General features: G+C 36.0%; 1 protein-coding gene across 1 annotated transcript; it reads left to right on the top strand.

Annotated features, from left to right (window-relative positions):
• Positions 1 to 10,251: 10,251 nt before the first annotated feature.
• On the top strand, positions 10,252 to 12,624 carry LOC120342366 (uncharacterized). The gene is made up of 4 exons (XM_039411156.2): positions 10,252 to 10,719; positions 10,794 to 10,936; positions 11,151 to 11,375; positions 11,695 to 12,624. The coding sequence occupies exons 1-4, from the start codon at positions 10,504 to 10,506 to the stop codon at positions 12,137 to 12,139; spliced, it is 1,029 nt and encodes a 342-aa protein (XP_039267090.2). The 5' UTR covers positions 10,252 to 10,503; the 3' UTR covers positions 12,140 to 12,624.
• Positions 12,625 to 23,723: the final 11,099 nt, after the last annotated feature.

Genomic DNA, 23,723 nt, shown 5'->3' on the forward strand with positions numbered 1-23,723 from the left:
GGAGTTAATGCAAGTCATAAATAAATCAAAATTTTAAAGATAAATTATATATACTCTTAATAAAGCTGTAAATTTGACACTTGATAAACATATTAACAAACTACGGGTCGAATCTTTTCCTATTTGACATTTTCGGAAGACTTAAAAGGCCGCTAATAACGTGCGCGATTGCATTTTGTTACAATCACCGATAGTTTTCGTCAGCATGGCATGTTTTTAAACATCTTTACGCCGGTGTTTATTCTCCCTAAATCAAAAATTTTCTTTGCCTATACATGTATTGTTCCACAATGACGACGATAATTGCTTTTTTGTTCTCGTGGGGAATTATGAGTTCAATGTGAAAACATGTTACCATATGGTCATCGGCGACGAAATGCTAAAAATAATAATTAATAATAAAGAGGGAAATCCGCAACTCAAATTTCTTGATTGAAAAACGGCATTCTAAAATATTAAAACTTAAAATAAAAGATCACACTATAAGTTTGGTTTTAGCAGACTCACATCAGATCAAAAACGCTTTTATAGGCATTGTTAATCACAAAATTTGGTGTAATGTTAGGTTTTCTTTGGTTATTCATCGTATAGTAACTGCGAAATCGAAACATAGTCAATCGTGTGCGCGATTTACCTTTTTTTTTATTCTGAATATACCGACGGAACCGCATGCATTAAAATAAATAAATTCAATCGTATTTTGCCCAGATCTTGTGATTTTTTAAACGGCGATATCTTGCTTAATAATAATCTCGAGTGCAAAAGAACAAATCAAGTTTGACAAATTCCAAGATCGCAAAAATACGACTCCAATTTATTTATAGTTGGCAGTTTATCACGTATTTTATGTTATTTTAGAATAGTATTCTTTCATTTTAGTAATCCTAATAGTAATCACGAATGAAACTTGAGTAACTATGAGTACAATTGAATTATTACGACAAGACACTTTAAATGCTCGCATCGGCCATTCATTGAATATTTTACGCAACAGAAATCTCGTTATCCGTTTTTTATAATCGCAAAGAATGTTGCGCGGAAATTTCCGTTTCAAATCCCCACCTCTTGAGAATCCTGGCTGCGCTCCAGCTTATAAATAATGTCATTTTTTAATTTCTCTCGCGGAGCCCTGGGGCTCCGTACGGAGCACTTTGAGAACCTATGCCCTAACTAACCCTAAGTTATTCGGGATTTTGTCTGCTTTCCAGAAATCGCTATTATATACCCTTGTGTGTGTCGTGCAGTTAGTATTGTTTCTTTGCCTTGTTGGTTTTTCCGAATAAATTTCTTTGTTTGGAACCGGATTGTGTGCACTTGGTCATTCGGAATGTACATCCGTGTGGCATTTACATCGTCATGTCAGTCGTTAAGATTGATGCAATTCAATTACAATGTTCTTTGGTGTACGGTGTTGATGATGGCTAATAATGCCTTGTCGAGTAACGTCCCTAATAATTGATTGTGCTATCTGTCTTGTGCTAACGTGTCGCGGTTGCGTCACTCGCTAGTATGTTCTGTTGCTGTAAACATCTTATGTTGTGTGTTATGCTGGTGTAATAAAGAAGTGTAAGCGTATTCAGTTGAACCCTTATTCTATAATAGCTTGGGTGTAGAACTTAACATATAACCAAGACATTATTAACATGGTGGCAGCGGTATCTGAGATTCGCTTACCGTCGACTCTTGATCTGCATGATGAAAATTTATCAGAAACATTTAAGAGATGGAAGAGACAGATTGATATTTTCATGCTAGCCAGCGGTTCTACTAGCAAGTCAAAGGAAGAACAGAAGGCAATAATCTTATATTGCGCAGGTGCTCAAATGATTGAAGCTGCCGAACACTTTGTATACAGTGATACAGAGGACGAAAATGACCCTAAAGTTCTACTACAGAAAATGGCTGAACACTGTAATCCTCGGAAGAATGAGGTGATGGAGACTTTTCGCTTTTTCAATATACAGTACAAAGACAATTTTGATACATTTCTCGTTGAACTCCGTAGTAAAGCCGATTCCTGTAATTTCGAAAACAAAGACCGAATGATCAGAGATAAAATCGTATTTTCAGTAAGCGGTAAATTACAAGAAATTTTGCTGCGGGAGACTGATCTCAATATGTCAAAAGCCATAAAGATTTGCCAAACATATGAAATGTCAGAAAAGCAAGCGACGGAGATCCGTGCAACTTCGGAAAGCGAGCAACGAATTTTGTCGACTAAAAATAGACAATACCGAAATACGAACAGAGCTTCGAAAAACAAGCGCATTCCAAATGCATACCAAGAATGCAAATTTTGTGGACGCAGACACAAGTTCGGGATATCCTTTTGTCCTGCCTACGGAAAAACTTGTCATTCGTGCAATGGTAGAAATCATTTCCGAGTGAAGTGTAGAAACGCAAGCTATGTTTGACAAATGAAGAAACATGACCAAAATGAAGAAACGCTTGAAGTTCATCAGCGTGTCCAGAATATAAATAACGTCAACAGTTCAAGAATTACTGCTCTGATGGAAGTCAACAATTATGAAGTCAGATTTCAAATTGATAGCGCTGCAGATGTCAACACAATACGCGAGAAATATGTGCGGAAAAACCAAATTAGACCAACTACTGACAATCTTGTGATGTGGAATAAAACGAAAATGAAACCACTTGGTGAGGCAATTTTAAAGGTAAAAAATCCTCGAAATGATGAAGTCGCAGAGGTAAGATTTACTGTTGTCAAGAATAATTTCAACTGTCTTTTGGGGTTAATGACAATACAAGAAATGGGTTTGATTACAATAAACAGCGATAAATTTATTGCAAATGTTGACCTACCGCAAACTTTGGGAAACTTGGGAATAGCGAAATTAAAAATTGATTCTGATTTTCAACCTAGAGTTTTACCTTGTAGAAAAATCCCAATAGCTCTCCAAGATAGAGTTAAATCAGAATTAGATAACCTGGTGAAAAGGGGAATCTTAATACCGGTGGATGAACCTACCGATTGGGTTAGTCAAATGGCTGTGACTGAGAAACCTAACAAAAAGCTTCGAATATGTATTGACCCTCAACCTTTAAATGCCGCGTTGAAACGAGAACAGTACCGATTACCTGTTCTTGATGATGTATTGCATAAGCTACGCAATGCAAAAGTGTTTACCAAGTTTGATGTAAAAGAAGCATATTGGCACGTAATATTAGAAGAAGAATCGAGTAAGTTAACGACAATGATCACACCTTTTTCTCGTTACAGATGGGCTAGACTCCCATTTGGTTTGAATGTGAGCAGCGAAATATTTCAGAAACGTTTAAATGAAGCATTGTTCAGATTGAAAGGTGTTATAACGATTGCAGATGACATCATAGTAATTGGATGTGGAGACACAAAATCTGAAGCGGAAGCGGATTTGAGAGAGAACACAAGAAATCTCCAAATCAGGTGCCGAACTAAAAACATTAAATTAAATGATACCAAAGCAAGAATTAGGAAAGAAAAAATAACTTTTATGGGCCATAAGATTACAACAAGTGGGATAGAGCCAGATCCTGCTAAGACAGAGACCATAGTGAAAATGTCATCGTTAAAAGATGTCAGTGATGTGAAACGATTTTGTGGCATGATTCAATATTTATCCAGATTTTTGCCTAATCTTGCCAGTGATCTAGAGCCAATTCGAAATCTCACTAGAAAGATGTTAAATGGCTATGGGACGAAAAGTGTGAGAAAGCTTTTCAATTGGTCAAACGTAAAATTACGAAATCGCCCGTATTAGCTTATTACGACCCTAACCTTGACCTAGTTCTACAAGTCGATAGCAGCAAAGATGGTCTTGGTGCTGTTTTAATGCAGAATGAGAAGCCTATCGAATATGCATCCCGTGGTTTGTCAAAATCTGAAAGAAATTGGGCTCAGATTGAAAAAGAAACTTTATCTGTTTTATTCGGACTTGAACGATTAAATAATCAATATACCTATGGTCGCAAAGTTATAATTCACAACGATCATAAACCTCTTGAAACAATTTTGAGCAAACCATTAAGTCAAGCGCCCAGACGTTTACAAACTCTTATGATGCGATTGAACAGATATAATATCCAATTCAAATATATGCCTGGAAAATCCTTATTAATTGCTGATACCCTCAGCAGAAATTTTATCGAAAATTCCAAACATTTTCAACATATTTTGAAAGTAGACGCTTTAGAGCAAATTCCAGATGAAAGAATTGAAGATGTAAAGCAAGCTATGATGAAAGATGATGAATCGATAAAGTTGATGAGATATATAAAACATGGATGGCCCGAGCATAAGTATGACTTACCTGACTGTGTAAAACCATATTTTTCAATAAGAGATACATTGAGTTATCAAGATGATATTATTTTGAAGGGTGAACGTATATGGATCCCAAAATCTATGCGTAACGAAATAAAGCAACAACTTCATTTTTCTCATTTAGGTTATGTATGATGCGCCGTGCTTGTGAAACTGTCTTTTGGATTGGTATGTCCAAAGAGATTGAGCAAATTGCTAACAATTGTTTTTCTTGTCAGCAGACGAAACCAAATAATCGGAAAGAACCATTATTGCAACACAACGAAGGAAGTGTCCCTTGGGAAAAAGTTGGAATTGATTTATGTGAGTATAAAGGGAAAAATTATCTAATCACGGTTGATTATTTTTCAAGTTTCTTCGAAGTTGATGTGATGACGACGACAACTACGAATCAAATCAGCATATGTCTGAAACGTCATTTTGCTAGACATGGTATTCCAAAGATGTTAATCTCAGATTGTGGGAGAAGTCTCAACTCGTCGGAATTCGAGAAATTCATTAGAGATTGGAGAATTCAGCATGTTACCTCTTCACCTGGACATCAACAAGCGAATGGAAAAGCTGAATCGTCCGTGAAAATTTTCAAGGATATGCTGAAAAGGACTGCAAACACGAATGAAGATCAATTTCTAGCTCTTCTAGAAATAAGAAATACGCCGCGTCAAGATTTGAACAGCAGTCCGTCAAAGATGCTATTTTGTCGATCAACCAGATCGATTATACCGACAATTATGGAACCAAACGAAAACTACGATTCGAAACGCCTGCGCCGAAAGCACAGCGTTAAGAAGAGTTATGACAAATCTACAAGACCAATGCGAGAACTTAATTTGGGCAAAGCTGTATATTTTCAACATCCAGAACGGAAGGGATGGAATAGAGGAACTATTGTGAAACGAATTGCTACACGATCTTACATTGTCAAATCGAAGAATGGTGTTACATACAGACGAAATCGTGTTCATATCCGTCCTGATGAAAGTTGTAAATATGAACCAAGTGTTCCATTCTTGTCTGACTATAAGCCGAACAACCTTCCGGTTGCCAATGACAATTCTCGACCTCTGATTTCGAATGATGTTCCAACCAGACCTCGTCGAAATCCTAAACCCCCTATTTGGATAAAAGACTATGTGACTCAGTAGTGACTATAACTTGATTTTGAGTGTTAAATGTTATTGCTCATTTATGTGTCTTAATTGTAGTGGTCATGAATTGCGTAATAGGTAAAGGTGAATATTTCCTATTCTGAATTTGAAAATAATTTATGAAATTTATCTTGAACAAAGAGGGATGTTGATGATGGCTAATAATGCCTTGTCGAGTAACGTCCCTAATAATTGATAGTGCTATCTGTCTTGTGTATGGTGGCCCATCGTTGTCACGTGTAAAATTTAAAAAAAAAATGAAAAAGCGAAAATAAAAAAATTGTTGTGAAAAAACATAAAAATAATTGAAAAAAAAAGAAATAAAAAAAAATTAAAATTAAAAAAAAAATTAAAAAATAAAACAAAAAAAAAAATTTAATAAAAAAATTAAAATTAAAAAAAAAAATTAAAAAAAAAAAAAAAAAAAAATTAAAAAAAAATAAAATAAAAAGGTTGACAACGATGGTCCGCCTCGTGGCCCATCGTTGTCACGCGTTTTTATTTTTGGAAAATTTGATGCTGCTTGGGACCAACGTTGTCAGGCTTAATCCTACACGCACAAATGTGTTTCCTGGGTTTCTAACTCGCTACTGATTTTCATGAGCAATATCCAATAAATTCAACATGAAAATGTTCTATAAATTCTCCATACTACAAGTTCAACCACAAGCAATATATTTATAATAATGATAAGAGAATATAGAATTGGATACGAAAATTTGTTTTTACGTGTAGAAGATAATTTAATTGGAAAATGCTGCTTAACTGCTCAGACACTCGTGCGATGCCGGTACGGTACCGTCTGACCGTACCGGTACCCATGCAATCACTCGTGAAAGAATGGGAGATACGGATAGTCTCGTAGAATATAGTCTACTGAAACACTCTCTGCGCCTGCCCCATACCGTACAGCCGTAACGTACCGATCCAGACAAATGATAAATCGCCCGTGCTCAACCATTTATTCCAATCCATACCTCGACTCACTATATTCTACTAGGATCGAGGTATGGATTGAAATAAATGGTTGAGCATTTTCCGAATTTTCGTATTCAATTCTATATTCTCTTATCATTATTATAAATATATTACTTCTTGTTGAACTTGTAGCATGGAGAATTTATAGAACATTTTCATATTGAATATTGCTCAAGAAAATCAGTAGTGAGTTTGAAACCCAGGGAACACATTTGTGCGCGTAGGATTATGCCTGACAACGTTGGTCCCAAGCAGAAGCAAATTTTCTAAAAATAAAAACGCGTGACAACGATGGGCCACGAGGCGGACCATCGTTGTCAACCTTTTTATTTTCTTTTTATTCAATTTTTTTTTTTTTTTAATTTTTTTTTTTTTTAATTTTTTTTTTTGTTTTTCATTTCATTTTTATTTATTTATTTTTTTTTTAGTTTTAATTTTTTTTTTTAATTATTTTTATGTTTTTTTACAACAATTTTTTTATTTTCGGTTTTTTATTTTATTTTAATTTTCAATTTTACGCGTGACAACGATGGGCCACCATACTTGTGCTAACGTGTCGCAGTTGCGTCACTCGCTAGTATGTTCTGTTGCTGTAAACATCTCATGTTGTGTGTTATGCTGGTGTAATAAAGAAGTGTAAGCGTATTCAGTTGAACCCTTATTTTATAATAGCTTGGGTGTAGAACTTAACATATAACCAAGACATTATTAACATACGGAACAGTAGGGTCAAGCAAATTATAGAAGCCGTTTCGCTATGCACATGCACCATGAATCGCGATGCCTGCTACTACCTTGAAATACAAGTCAAGTTTATATTTTCAAACCAGTAAAAAAGGTAAGTTTCACATAAAATACGAAAAGAAAAGATAATCACACACTTCAACTGGGAAGGGAAGTCGCGAGGAACCAAAGCTGGTTATCGAGCAGCGACACTCGTATACTTTACACATATATTTTATCACTGACTTAATCACTCGCTATATTGTCTAGTGTAGAGTTTCAATAGCACAGGCAGTAAATGCCACGTCTTTGACCCCTTCGCGGCAAAAACGTTTTCTATTGCCAATATCTTCATACTAAGTTTTACTGAGAGTCATCACAACACCAAATATACATAATGATGAAATAAAACCTTGGAAATAGATATGCCTATTGTAGTTCTGATACCATATAATATAAATGGGAGGAAATAGTTAAGTTTAGTGTTTACATGTCCCAGTGTTGAGTATTCTTGTTCTAATCTGATAATGCAAAAGGTGATAAGAATTAAAGATAACTTGATGAAACGCATTTCAACAAAACCTATCATGAGGTGACCGTACATTTAAACCCATGTGTATATCCGCGGGTTCAATCTATATGCGGGTGCTAAAACCCATGAGTTAGGATTAGTATGGGTTCAAATATCCGTAAAACGAAAAAAATTTCCTTGGGTGCAATGGCATGCGGGTGCAATTGTCGTGGGTTCAAATGTACTTGGGTTCAAATGTAATGGAACCTATCATGATTGCATTTTTGCAAGATAATAAAAGTAAAATTTAATGGAGGCTTATATTTTTAAAGAAGAATGGTATGAAGAATGAGTATGAAGAAGAGAATTCGGAAAGTCGTTTATAATCGCTGAAGAACACACGGGAGCCCGAATAGAATCTTGTAATGTGCCTAATATTAAATTTCAGAATGTGGAAAAAAACATTTCATCATTTTATTTACACATGTAGAAATTTGAGAGTTAAAATGGAAAGTGTTATATTTTTAGGTCATCGCCAAATACGGCTTAAAACGAACTTTGGCTTACCTGAACAATGTGACTATTCATAGCAAGAGCCGCGAAAAACATGATGAAAGACTGCAAACATTTTTCTCTTGTGCCAAAGCTTGTGAGTTAACTTTAAACCAGGATAAATCCATTTATTCTGCTACTGATCATTTCGTACTGGGTCATCTAGTATCACATACCTCTATCGGCTCTATGAAACCTGATCCTCAGCATTTCAAACCATTGCTCGACATTAGGACTTATCGTGATCCTAAAAGTTTAAAGCAGGAATGTGCAAACTGCGGCCCACAAAAAAACTTATGTGGCCCGCGGACAAGTGCCAGTTTTGAATGGTGTGTCCGCGGAACGAGTTTTTAGTTTAGTTAATCTGGTACGTGTGGGAAATACCTATCCTTGTGCAAAGCCTATACAGTACCTGAGTGCCACTGTCATATTATCAAAACTAGCTAGCAAAAATTCACGATGTTATAAAAACGTGTTTATCACTGAGAAGTTTTCTTCAGAAATTTGTCGTTAACTCACAATTTCTGCGAGGATCACTAATAATGCCGTAAGATTAATGACAAAAAGAAGCATTTTTGTGTGTCTGCTACTACTAGAAAAGCTATCTTGAATAATGGTGCGGCCCGCGGCTTCACCCAGTTACTTGTATCTGGCCACGGCAAGGTCCAACGTCTTTATAAATATTTGAAACGAGAATTATTGACCTGAATAAAAAAAATATGATATCTATAATATTAAAACTGGCATTATTCTGTAACAAGCCTTCACAATTTGAAAACAATTTAAAATGAATAAAAGTATATATATATTTGATTGTCAAGGCCCTCGAAGTTTAAGGACCCTAGGCTTCATCCTTCCTTGCCTAATGGTATATCCCGCTTTGGTTCGAATCCCATGAGAGATGTGATGGGAAACGTGAAAGAGGATTGCTGAACCCTCGCTGTCGTTGGGTGTTTTACATAATGGCTTATTGGTTGCATCTCCCCCCTCTAACCACACTTGCGGGCGCATTACGCTACAGCTTGAGAATGCGTGTATGAGCAAGTCATCGATATCTGGAGTGTTTCGCAGAGTTTATTGCGAATAAGTAACGATTGGCAAATTTATACATCCATTTTTATTGATTCAGTTTTTATCTATTTAATACAAAAGAATCAAATAATTCAGCCGTTGAAGAAAAATATTTGTGCCTGGAATTTTCAGTGTTTCAGACAAAGTTTTACACTAGCTTTCAGATTCTATGCTAAAAGAAGTATCCTTCATAGAAGATCAATCCTAATTGCACTTAAGTTGGCGCATTTATGGCCAAGGGTTTCCATTGTAATATATTTACAAGTTTCTTTTTCAAAAATACAGCCTTTATTATCAGCTCCAACATCCAACACATGATAATAATATGACACATGACAGTTAGTTAATGAATTTTCTTCGCCATGATAATTCTATTGTTCAGTTCAAGCAGGCGAGTATTATTCAGCATGTCGATGAGTCAACCTACGCAATGCTTCCGCTCTCAGGTTATATCAAAATATGAAATCATTTACGTGCGCTTTATATCGGATGTTTGTGCATTATTAAAGCACATTATGTACTGCAGCTATTGTTATATTCTTGTTGAATGAACTATAGACATCTCCGTCATAGTCGAAAGATTTGGGAAATTTAGTATACGTAAAAGTTAGTGTTATAACTATGTAGTTGGTAGTGTAATTACTTATTGCAATGATAATTAGTAAGGGATTTTTATTTATATTTTAGGAAAAATTTGGGAAAAACCATATCAAAATGATTGTTTTATGCTCCACGATAAACTGTGACTTCCTCATCACTCGATAGGTTAAATGAAACGCCGAATCTTAACAACTGTTTCAAATTTCGAAACCTTTAAGGAAACAGTATGATACAATTTATGTTTTAGCTGGTAAAGTACAAATCAGCTTCACTAAAGTGTAAATGTGATCAGTTAATGAAAATTCATTCAGATTAGCCGCATTAGTAATTGGCAAATTAAATGTTATAGATTGTCAATGAATAAACTATGTTAGAATATGGCCTATGTCCAGACTAAATGGACATTACAGTCATATAAGGAGAAATAAAATGCAAATATATAAAGATTGAATCATCGCGCAACGTTGATGTAATACAGTAGCTGACATGCAATGCTTGTGTGAAATAGAGAACATTTATTATTTCACAGACACTTATTTAAACGTAACGACAAGTGATCAAGGTCAATCAAACCATAACCATAGGCAAGTATAGCGATGTATAGGCAACCGTTTTACGACAATCCGCCGGATGATTTTCCTGAGCCACCACTATACGATGAACCTCCGGACGACTACCCTTCACCGCCTCCTAGAAATGATAACAACTTTCATGAAAGCTATGAAGAGGAAGAAGAGGATCCGTACGAAGAAGTTGGAAGGAAATTCATTGCAGACGTGCCGATTGAAGGATATGTGGAATATACATATGAGGTAATTTTTATATTTTATATAATATAGTTTTCGACATCAACAAGTGATAAAGTAACCAAATATTGAATTTACAGATTGGATCGAAAGGAAGAAACCCGTGTCAATTTGGCGGATGGATACAACATTACGCTATAAGTGAAGATGGCTATACCCTCTATGCATGTGATGTTTTTAATAAAAGAATACAAATCATATCTTTACCGGACAGGAAATGCATGTAAGTGTTAGATTGAGAATCGAGAATCTTGCCTACAAGTACATAAAATACTGATATCAGTGTCGAAAGCGATCGTGATTCGCTGGAAGCCGCATGCGTTCTTAATTATTTACTCCATCAACTATTTCAGTGAAAATTCATTCATTACACTCATAGTATATATATATACAGTATATGATACAGATATATATCAAAAATGCATTTTATTGCTTAGACATTCCTTTACGACCACCATGCCTCAGTATGATTTTCAAGCGCGAGGTATCTCAGTTTTGCGTGGAGGTAACATTTGTGTAAATTGTGTCGGGTTTGATGGAACATCGAGGATTGGAATATTCACAAAAGAGGGACAACTTATAAGACATTTTGGGCAAGGAGAAATTGGATCGTCGTCCGCCATAACAGTAGATTCTATGGATAGAATTTCGGTGGTGGACAGGTAAGAGCTATTCGTGAAAAACGTGATTTGAAGTATTCATTCAACTTCGATATATAGTAGAAAAATAAATTTTGTCCTTGTTATTATTGTAATGGCATTGATGGCAACTTTTTTATTTGTCAAATGGTCATATCTCAATAAAACAGGGCTCCAATGCCCTCAAACCGTAATAAACAAGATACATAAATATGCTCAGATTAGAAGATTGAGGTCGTATTTCTAATGTAGTATGCGGTCACGTTCTTCAATATTTTCATATTTGCCCAACTAAAAATGAACATCAATCGTAAATATATTCTGCTTTCTGTTCATATTACAGGCGAAAAATGACAATTTTAACATTGTCCAAAAACGGAAAGAAATTAGGCGCATTTTCGAACCCAGTAAAACAGGATTGTTTGCGCATATGTGCAAATAGCAGAGGAGATCTTCTGATACCTGATCACCTCAACAATGCAGTTTGGTACTGCGACGAACATGGGAACATCAAAGGAAAGTTGAAGCCACCTGGTGGACCTGCAGCCGGGTTTATGTATCCGGCAGGGGTAGCAGTTGACTCACATGACAACATATTTATATGCGATGTCGGAAATCATTCTATTGCAAAGTTTGGCCAAGATGGCGAATACTGCAGACGAGTTTTGACCAAAGCGGATAACTCTATTTGGCGTCCACATGATATTGTCATCTCCAAAAGAGGACAAGTGTTAATCAGTGAAGTCAACAAAACTTACATAAAATTGTTTGGCTACACTAGTCAGTGATTGTCCAATAAACCCAATAGTGGCTTTTTGGTTGTTCAATACTGGCTACGTGAATCATGTTTTGTTATCCCTTTTGGTGTAAATTCTTTCAATTCAAAATCATCAATTTTCAATATTAACATTTGAAAGTTCGATAAATGCTAGCTAAGTCTACAATAACAGCGTTGGCAATTATCAGTTAAGGCTGCTACAAAATTTTTGCAGTAATGATACACATCTCAATCGTAAAAGCAAATAGATATTCTAACAGTTATGCAAAATGAATTATATACAGACGAAATATATATTTGAAATTATATATACCGTAGTCGAAATCGCTCGGATTTCTATTTATTTGTAGTTACTGACACAGAGAAACAGTTGTTGAGTATGGTAAGATTGTATTTTATTTATTAAAACTTCAAAATGTTAATGATGGTAAGCTTGATCTAACAGAAAATAAATTTATTTATTTTGAAAATTTGTAATCCTTTAGGTAAGGGAAGATTAACATACACTCTACATTACGACGTGGAACAGTCTGAAAATAGAAGATCCACAATTCCACGCGTATTTTGCTCTTTGGCGTCTGATTTCATCGCCGCTTCCGCCTTTGTCAAAGTCCTGTCATTTTACTGTTGTTGTTAGATCGGAGGACCCAATATTCCGAATTGATTATTCATTGAAAACAGCAACTCAACACTTGAAATAACTGATGAAATCAATACGAGCAAAAGGGAATCGAGTCGTAGTGGGTGATCGGAGTCGCCTCATAATACAAATTCGGATATTAGTACAGTGCACACACGGCAATACAACATCGAATCATGGATCTGCATTATAGTGTATGAAAACATTAAATATTTATATATATATATATATGAACATAACGTAATCACGGACATTATTGTCCGTGACACTTGGTCTTTACCAAAGGGGGTGTCAAACCATGCTGGGTAGCCAATTAAGCAGTAGGGTTACCAATGTTGAATTAAACATTCTCGAATACATAGCTGTGTTGCAATCTATTTCAACGAACACCAAAAAAGTTCACAGATGTCTATAAAGTATCGCAGATTTAGCTCCGCACATTGGTTTAAAATAGCAGCTATTGCGTTTACAGACGCATCACATTCAATGGTAAAAGTCTTGCTGTCATCTATACTTCCATGACGAGCATTTAGATTTTAGAAGATATATTCAAAAACATCATAGTAATATTTCAAAGTGGGAACTCAGAATTAAGAGTTGAAGGAATCATTTAATCAGAAATTTAGGGCTATATTTGGAATAGTAAACAAACATTTCAAGGCAACGGTTTAAACCAGGGGTGTTCAACCTTTAATACAGGAGGGTCAGATACAAGTAACTGAGTGAAGCCACGGGCCGCACCTAGAACCTCTACCTACGAAAGGATCTGAATACGAAAAATACAAATTAGTATTTGAAAAATACTAGTAGAATTAGAAAAGTCTTATCGTAAAAATATTGCTCGGGCTAGCGTAAGATTTTATATATATGAAAGGTTGAAAACCGAAAACTTAAAAAACGGGTGTAGTGATATTTGTTTATTTTAGGTTACTTTATTGCAGTGCTTTAATAAGGGATGCCCAAGTTGAATTTAATAATTGAATGTCGCGACCTTCGAATATCGTTTTTCGTGTTTATAAGAATAACGAATATGGCGCACATATCCTTGCGCCACCGTCGACATTTTATTCGAAATATTACACAATTATTTCATTTTTATCGTAATCGAAGGCAGCCATATGTGGCGCGGCAATAAATTACCTGCCATCCTATTGGCCGGTTTGTCTCCCGTGGGTACGTACAAAGTGTTGCTAGCGAAATTCAGTGAGAAGACAATGATATATGTGATAGAAAAATAAATGAAAAAATTTGAAATCATGTATGTGCTCATTTTCGTCATCACGTTCTCTATCAGATGTCAAATTTTGTCGCCTCCTCTCACCTACTCCGACCGCCGTCTTCCCATTCTCCGCTGAATTCGTTTAGCCTAGCCTAGTCGATCAACGCCAATAATAAACAAACATACCGTTCGTAGTTTTTATTCGTTGTTCCTATGTTCTTTCTTCTTTCCACGTGAACTTTTTCTATGTTTTATGCAATAATCTAATTTTGACATGTATTTGTTGCAGGGTTGCGGGGTACCCATTATTATAATTTATAGAAATACTAGAACGGATTCAGACATTTACCAGTAAAATGTGTCCCTACTTATGGAATTTTTTTTACCCACGAAGGGGCTTCCGAAACAAATTGATTGTGCAGGCAAAGTTTCTACTGTAGTTACAAGCCCAAAAATTGTTTATTTTTGTTATTGATCTTAAAGCATTACGGTTACGGCCTTGCAGAAATGTTGAGTTAAAACGCATAAATTTATAGAGAAAACTGTTATTTAAATTTATTGTTACACCGATTTCAAACAAAATCAGTGAGAAACACGTTTTTATAACATTGTGTTTTCTGCAACAGGATTTTGCCAGCTAGTTTTGCTAATATGGCACTCAGGTACTGGTATAGGCTTTAGGACGCAAAGAGATTGGTATTGCACCCACGTACCAGATTGCCGAAACTAAAATCGCGGGATTTTAATTAGAAAGCAAATAGATCATTCGCGCTAAAATCCCCCACCTGCTGAAAGAAGGTATCAATTTTCAATTATCCGCGGTGGACACAAGACTCGATAATCAAGAATGAGCGTTAAAAACGTCGAATGATGGTCGAGCAAGTCAACCAAGTGGCCAACCAAAGACTAAGATTATGGCACATTGAAACATCCGTACGTAAGGATTGCATAGTATTTAAAGCCAATGGCAAATTTTATCGTGAATCCAGAATCTAGAAATGAGTGTTGAATAAATTAAAAAAAGGTCGATCACTCATCGTTTCTGCCACACAGTATTGTGACGAACTTATACGAGATTCTTTTACCAATAGTATTTCGTAAGTAAGAGAAGCATGGCTCTTGACGTTGGGAGTTGACGTTTGCTCAAGCATCATTTTTGATCTGGCACAACGCAATTCGTCTGCCTATGAAGCACCTCGAATTGCTAACCTCGGCATTGTTCACTTCCTACAATAAAAAATGGTTACTCGGTGATACCACAATCACTCAAATTGTCAATCTTGCAGTGGTGGTAAATGCGAAAAAAGCGCTGCAGTTTGCCCATAATAAATTAGGAGAATTTATCAATAGCAGCGTCCGTATCTTTGTCAGTCTATGGCTCTACGCTGTATAATCGGCCCAAGGTGCTCGCAACAATTTTTTAATAAAATTTGTTGATGGCTGTTCCGCATTTGCATAAAACTGACTATTTGGTCCGGTTCATCCAATGTTATAATTGGTACTTGTTCATATACCAAAAGTATTTTGAAGTTTATGCTGTGATTTATAGCGTGGTTGAGAATCAACATCAAATATTTGTTTTATTTTTTAACGGTTGCCGTCTTGAGCTAGTTCAAAATTAATCGAAAGTATGTAAAATTATGTGGTGCTGCTGCAAACTACACACCGGCTTCATTATATTCTAATCTCAAAAAAATTGTCACACTAAAATATACATACTAAGTGATAGAGGAGTTTTTCCTGTCCAGAGAACTCAATAATTAACTTCACGGCGTATTGCAACAAGTCTCTCTACACTAGTGGTTAGTTAAGTTGGAAGTTGTTAAGGAGCCGCATAAAAAAACAACTCAAATAAAATAATAACAAAACAAAACTCAAGTATGTATTTTAAAATGACAACATCAACAAAACTCGGGATCAAAACCAATTTAAAGCTAAACTTGACTTTGTATTTAAATTTTGAAGCCTGAAAAAGGCGAGGCGCAATCGTGATAGATGCATTTTTCAGAAATATAGGCTATATAACAATAGATAGCTTCCTATTTTCATAACGATATATATATATACGATATACTATATATATTTCAATTTAAAAATACTTCACTTTTCAATAAAATTGAAATGACCTTTTATATTTACAAAGTGCGAGCATTGTCGAAGGTTTACTTGACATTTGTCTTGAAAAACTTACAAATAAATATTTTGTTCGGAAATACACAAAATTCGACCTCTCAAAACGACCTCTTAACAGCTACGATGACCCTAATCTACCTCTTGAACTTCAGTCTTTGAATTTCAAGTCATCGATTAATTTTCAATAAAAAGCTTTCACTGAAAATGATTCATTCGTAAAGGATAATGCATGAGTCTTTAAGGGTCGCTATAGAGAATCACTGGTCTACACAGTACCACACATGACCCAACCGACAAACCTAATGTAAACGAGTAAACAAAACAATCCCAAGGAACAGGCAAATTAAGGGTCATGTTCACAGCACGACTTATACTTTGGCAAGCTCTTTGACGTGATTGCGATCTTTGTATGACGGAGCCAGATGGGTTAGGAATAACTTATGCAAAGATGGTCCTGCCACACCAAATAGGAATACTCACGTCGCTTGTGAACATGCGCCCAAATTAATGCTGAGAGGCCAAAAGTCACCATATCATATTTGAGAGATCGCACTACCAAAGAAATTGCATGCTGTGCGTGTCTGGCTTTATACTTATACAACAAATTTTACTCCAAACGAGTACTGTTTTTTCAGTCTGGCCTAGTCTTGCTACGTAAAAAATACTCCGTTATTAGTCAATGGTTGATTACAGTAGATTACTCATAATTGGACCTGTGACTGTCTTTTCTGCCCTTTTGTTATTTTCATAATTTGCGTTCAGCTGGGAATCAGTCCATCGAAGCTTAGTTATTGAATAAGAGTGGTCTGAGACACCCTTTCTATACAACAGCATCGGGTTTTATTCTTTCCAAAATTTTATTTTTAATGAGGCAGCAGGTAGCTCCGATAGAAAGTTGGTCAAACGCAATCTCCAAAATGCGTTTGCAACGCTGCAATTTTCAGCTTACAACAAATAAAAGTTCAGACGTCATAAAGCACTCGATTGTGCAACGGCGACCACACCAAATGAAAAGCATTGTGGGGAATTTATCATTAACTCGATTAAATTTGGGATTATTTTAATACGTGATACTTCGCAAAGAGTGGATTTCAATAAGACGGTATCGCTGGGTGTCATTTTGTTTGTGGGTCTGGGGCTGCGAATTCATAAACCCCCGCATTAATCCGGCCCTGCGTGAATGGTGTTAATAAATAGAATATTTCTGAAGAAGAGAAACACAAGTTAAAATGTAAAAAATTAGCTGGTGAATATTTCTGTGATTCTGATATAGAAATTAAACTTGTCGTGAATCAGGAAACAAAATCCTTCAAAACGGTAATATTATGTCATTACACATAATTAAAATGTACTCGGTAAACATAAACCGCATTTTAGGGTAGTGAACACAGATATATTTAGTAAAACCACCCGCGAATTCACTGGTAGTTATTACCGAAATCCTGAGTAGTATTTAGAGGAGGTGACTTGAGCCACGAGAAGACTTGTTCCACCCCCAGAATTAGCAACATGCATTGGCAATATAGAGCTTGCGCGCCCTCTGTTGGTAGGTTGTGTCATAACTTGTTCTTCGGAACGATGTCGATGTACCAAACAAACAAACGAGAATATCGGTCGGAGACCGAAGACTTATCGATCGAAACTGCGGTTTCGATTCATGACTCTATAGTGACACCGCGTGTCCCATCACTAATTAATTAACAAGAGAGCAACGCTCAAATATATGGACACGTGGACTAGAGCGAAGCAGGGTTTACCTTTGACGTTACCGGTACCGTACCCTCAAAAAGTTCCGGGTTTTCAGTCGCAAGAATTTTCACAGTCAGCCGTCAAGCTTGGCGGATTGAAAACCGTGTTCCCATAATTAAAAATTAATACAGCGAAATTTTGGATGAAATATTAGATCTCACAAGATTCATAGAAAATTCAGGAATAAATGGAAGTAATAGCCTTCTGGCAAAAAAATCGATTTTGAACCACTGAAAATTCCAAAGCAATTGGTCCAGTATTCGAAGAGAAAAGCGATTTTTTGATGATAATGACGAAAGAAAATAACAATAACAACAAAATTTTGAAACGATCGTTATGGCTACTAAACGTGTCCAATAACTCGCTAATTATACGACATCCAAGTTCATCCAAAATCACTAGGCTCCTGGTCCGAGATATGATGAATGTACATGCAAAATTTGGAGCAGATTTAACCTCGCTTTCGTGAGATATCGCGTTCATCTAACATATAAACAGACAAATACCTATCAACATACTTACCGATCTTAGGATCGATAGGTAAAAAGCCGGCCATGGGTTTTGGCTCGACTTGAAGGAACGCAACAGCCATACGATTTGAATTCCAAAAACTACTACGTCAGCCAGAGAAACGACGTTTAATCGACATGCAGTGGGGCAGTTCTACAGAAACCTTGTTAAAGTTATGGGCCAACACGAATTCGAAGGACAAGACGTATTTAACGTCGAAAGAATTGTTAAACAGATCGGTTCTATCATATCGGGTGAAATAAGGGAGTTGGTAACCGTATTCAATACTATCAATGCTGCTGGTAGATTCTTCACCCTACATGAGGCGCACCATTGGGCTCTGACGGTGCAACAACCAGATCGGTTGGATTAACGAAGAAACGTTTATCAGCTGCTCGATCATTTTATTAAGAATACGCGCGGCACTGTCTACCCAACCAAATGGTATTACCCATCTTGGACAATCAAGGGGCCCACGTTTCACTGGCAGCTGTTGATAAGGCAAATGCAGGCGGGGTCGTAGTGTTAAACATCCCTCCACACAAATCCTACACACTCCATAATTTAGAAGAGGCTGTCTATGAGGCATTCAAAATAGCTTACGCGCGCTTGATGGATATAATTTGATGAGGTCCAATCCGGGCAAGACTGTGTCAATCTACGATATCTGTCATTTGGTGAACGAATCTTCGCTTTTGTACTTCGTAATATCTTGACTGACTTCCACAGCACTGGAATTATATTATTCAACAGCGACATATCCTCGGATAGAGACTATTTGTCTTCTTCGGTTACAGAACAGTTTGCTCGGCAATAGACGCGGTTAAAAACGCACTAGATTTACTGAAAAATCCTGATACTCCCATGTACCAAAAAAGTAGCACGAGTTACTCACGCTGGTGTGGAGAGAAATACTCAGGCTTGTCCATGGGACATATTTTTCTGTCCCATTCCATAGCAATTATGGCTGTCCCATCCCATCCCATGGGGTTCCCATTGGAACAAAATTCAATAAAAAATGTTAAATTTAGGTTTAGCGTCTACTAAATAGGACTTCATGTACGAAGAGACATGCAAAACAACAAAATTTACGGACTTTGTTAACTTTATATTCATAACTATTCTACATGTGTCCATCAGTCTCTTCACGAAATATATTGTTGATGCTGAATATATTTTGCTCTTCATAACTAACAAGAGAGATATGCTCAAATATATGGACACGAAACCCATAACGAAATGTTTGTTTTACCATCATTTCCCCGAGAATCATACGGTTTTCGTGTCACACGTGTCCCATGGGAAATACAATATGTGCTGTTTAGGGCCGGGAATGGTTAACCGGTTAACCGATTTTAGATGGTTAACGGTTATGATTTATTTTAACCGTTAACTGACATCTCAGATAGGCCTACAAATCATCTTTATAATGTACAATCCTTTAAAAAATGATTTCGTCATCGCAAATTTATCTCCTGTGGCGTTTAATACAGAAGAATATCGCTAACTGTATTGGTGATAACCCAATAAATGTGAAAAATAATTGAAGTATCAAGATTGCTGATTATGAAAATTTGACAATATTTAATTTTGAATCAGTTTTCGGCCGAAATATATTGTTCACTATTTTATTTCAAAATCGTATATTTAATGTCAACCAAGAAGTGCGTAGTTTAGGGGTGGGCAACCCCGGGCCCTAATGAAACTTGGTGTTCGTTTATTCATTATCGTTTGTTAACAATCCGTTATTTATTTAAACTCTTTTTGTCCTTCCATGACATATAGCTACAAAGAAATACATTATGACGTTGCAAAGTTGTAGAGCTCATGTTGGGTAGAGTTACTTGCTTACTTACTGTTATAATTTGATTTCAAAAGAAATACAAGCGATTAAAGAACGAAATACAAGAGAGAAGTGCAGAAAACAAACTATTGGTATGCCATTCCCGAAATTTTTCGTGTCTCAAAAACCTTGCAACTGCATTACTCGCCATGTTTTCATCTACATATGCTTGTGAATCTCCATTCTCAGTTATGATCTTCATTAAGTCTTGTAATAGGAGTAGCCTGAAATATAAAACTTGTAGTTCGTGTATTTCCTTGAAAGTTACAAAATATAAACCCAATGTAAAATCTCTATCAGCGGTAAGGCAGCGTCAGAAGTGATATAGAATAAGAGAAGTAATCAAATCTAGTTGTCGATTGATATCTTTCCGAATAGTGAATCTGTCAGTACATGTTTGAACGGTTTATTATTGTGTATTTTAGCGATGAAAGTAGCAAAAAATTGTTTTTGAATTTGGTCGGCATGCGGTAGAATTTTGTCGTTAAATTTAGCCGATTTTGGCACACGAGCCGAAAAAGGTTGCTCGCCTCTGGGCCGTAGTTGATGCTAATTTTCTTTATATATCTCAAAGTAGAATTTGCACATCAAACACTGAGAATTTGTCACATAAATGAGTTTTTTTAACGGGATCGAGTTTTACTAAAATACTTCCATATGTCCTAACCACTATATATCTCATGCAGCAGAGCGATCACGAAACTATCTCGATTCGTGAATAATTTTGAGCGATATCGGGATAACTAACCTTAATCCAGCCTGATTCCTTAAAGTTCCGATACTGACGAATTTACATCTCACATTTGTGAATGTTACCCTCCGGATTACAACTTCAACGTGACTTCCTGTGCTTTTTTGCTTGCAGTGGCTCAACTCTCATTGGAGTTATGCACAACTTTTATCTGCGGGAAACTTGAAAGAGCATAACACAGAAATACGGTTAGCTGGATAAAAGAAACATAACCGTAGTATAGAAAGGGTAATAACCTTCGGATAACATGGCCGCTTCCAGCCTGCTATGGATGGAATTATATATTTTATGAGGATATAAAAAGGCAGGGCAAATAGAAGGCAATTTTTGAATAATTTTTTTTTGCCAAAACATAATACACTAGCATACCAATCCTCTGTAAAATATATTGTTATATGTATTTTGTGTTCTCTTAGGGTTCAATTGTTTAAATGGTATGTTCTTGTTACAGCTATATAGGGTTAACACATGCGACAGCGCGGAAATACTACTTTGAATTCTTGTTTATGGATAACTTGGCATACAACACAAACATTGCAGCAGCAATGAATAGAGATTTTATTTCTTAAAATTAAATTCATCTAAATCAATACCAAAGACCCGAACGGTTGAGTTGTTCAGTTTTCGGCAAAAGCGAAATATACTAATTTTGTAATCCAGAGTGAAGTAGTGTTGTTCTCTGCTCTTGTCGGATTGAAACAATAAATTCAGCACATATGTGGTTATGGAATGCGTATAAATCGGTAATATCATGTTAGCTTGACTAATACAAAATAGGAGCAAAAATAAAATGCAATGGCGCCAAAATTTACGGTGATATTTGAAATTATATTTCTTACTTCATACATAAACATCACAACTATGGTATTGTTTACAGAATTATCAATTGTTTTTTCTTATTTATCGATTTCGATAATTTATCCTATATGTTGACTTTGCGATTGAGCCTTAAATAACACGCAGGAATTTCGACTCAAACTTGAACAAATTAAGCGGAGTACGAAAGCAAGTAATATCCATTCAACGCAGCCCACGCTTCAACGACCGCGGGGTTCCAAGCTTGGGGGTGCGTGGATACGAATCAACGACGCCAATCATGTCATACTTTGATCCGTTGTTAAAAAGGCCGGGGCTAGGTTCATTCGAATTTGTTGAAGCGGGAAAGCCGAGAGGATACGCTCGACTTGGAGTCAGTTCCACGCGTGCGTGCGATCCATTTTATTGCGAAAGGTTTCGGAAAATCAGCAGCCAAAAGCGTGAATATATGCCACGTCCTTTTAAGTCTTTAGTCCTGTAATTGCCGTACCTTAGAATCGGCGGACATTTACTAGTTGTTACAATATTCGTCTTCGTTGTACGTGTCTGGGATAACCTACAGAAAGGTTGCCGTTCGAATGAAGAAGTATCAAGAAAAATCTATTCTTATTTATTTTGGTGAGTAGTTCGCTTTTGCTTTGCGATGAAGAGTAGTTTTCAAAGTGATGGAAATGCCCTTGTGGTGTGTGAGTATATAGCTCTTCTATAGCGGTTCGGAATAATTTTTATGACATTAAGTTTTGTTAAACTAATAAAATAATAGTATATATAACAAATTGCAATTTTGTGAATAAAATATCACATGCGTCTTCGAATTGAAAAAGTATGTTACATATGATGTATTTTAGAGTTAGACCTAAATTTTCACTTGTTTTGTTTTATTTAATAGCTCATTGTTTTCAAGTTCATACAAGTTTTTTAAAATCTCATATTCTGTGTTAATTGTAAGGTGGTATATAGGCTGTAGATTATTTGTTGTCCGTCTCCCTTAGGTGATTGTATTATTTTACATGTTGAACAATTTTAGAACTAAGCCTGGTTTTGGACTTGCACGCCACGGGGAAGTTTGTCAATGAAAACTGTGTGTACGAATCGTGGATTGTAACTATTGTGCGATGATCGATCTAATTCACAAGCGTCTAAAATCTATTGTTCAAGTCCCGCAAACCAACCTTAAATATTTTAGTCCGCTAATCCAATAGTGAATGCAAAGCCTATAGTGTTAATGTCAGGATATCATTGGCCGCTAGTTAAAAGAATTGAAGTTGTCAGTCGCAATATCTTTATTCTTGCTCATGAACAGTATACATACAGGTCAGAATAGGGAATTGCTAACCAAGAACGGTCAGGTATTTATTTTCTCACAAAAACGCCATTTAAATCATTTGGGCTTTTGCGGGACTAACCAAGTATGCTACCTCTACTTTTACGCGGTTTAACTGTTGATGTATGACGAAGTCTGACTTCAATCAATCGAAAAGTTAGAGAAATAAACTGATTTTTTCAAAGTAAGTTTTTTGAGTCGGTAACAAATGCCCACAATTTTGAAGACCAATAAAGTACGCTAGTATATAAATATAGCCCTCCCATATATTTTGGGCTTCGCCCGCATGCAGAAAAAATATCAAATGAAAAAACTCGCTAAAACGAGGCACTCGGAAAATTTTGGTCGTTCTCACAGGGTCAAATCTTGAAGGATCAACTGCAAACAAGAGAATCGGTGATCGTTCTCGTTAGAAATTCTGCGCAAAAATATTTCACGTATATATTATGTTAAATAGGCAGTAATTTTTATTATTATTATCAAATCTGTAATACCAGGTTTATTACCACAACTAAGGCCAGTTTCAAGTGTGGCATCATGTAACGAAATACAAATAGTAGCTTTTTTACTTTTTGGTGCTTTCTCGTTTATTTTCTTGTTCGGAGTGTA

The sequence above is a fragment of the Styela clava genome, chromosome 3 (genome assembly GCF_964204865.1).
Source record: "Styela clava chromosome 3, kaStyClav1.hap1.2, whole genome shotgun sequence".
Classification (NCBI taxonomy): Eukaryota; Metazoa; Chordata; class Ascidiacea; order Stolidobranchia; family Styelidae; genus Styela; species Styela clava.

Coding starts and splice junctions, on each gene's coding strand:
- LOC120342366 (XM_039411156.2), top strand. CDS start 10,504: ATGTATAGGCAACCGTTTTACGACAATCCGCCGGATGATTTTCCTGAG. Junction 10,720..10,793: donor ATGTGGAATATACATATGAG/GTAATTTTTATA, acceptor TTGAATTTACAG/ATTGGATCGAAAGGAAGAAA. Junction 10,937..11,150: donor TTACCGGACAGGAAATGCAT/GTAAGTGTTAGA, acceptor TTTATTGCTTAG/ACATTCCTTTACGACCACCA.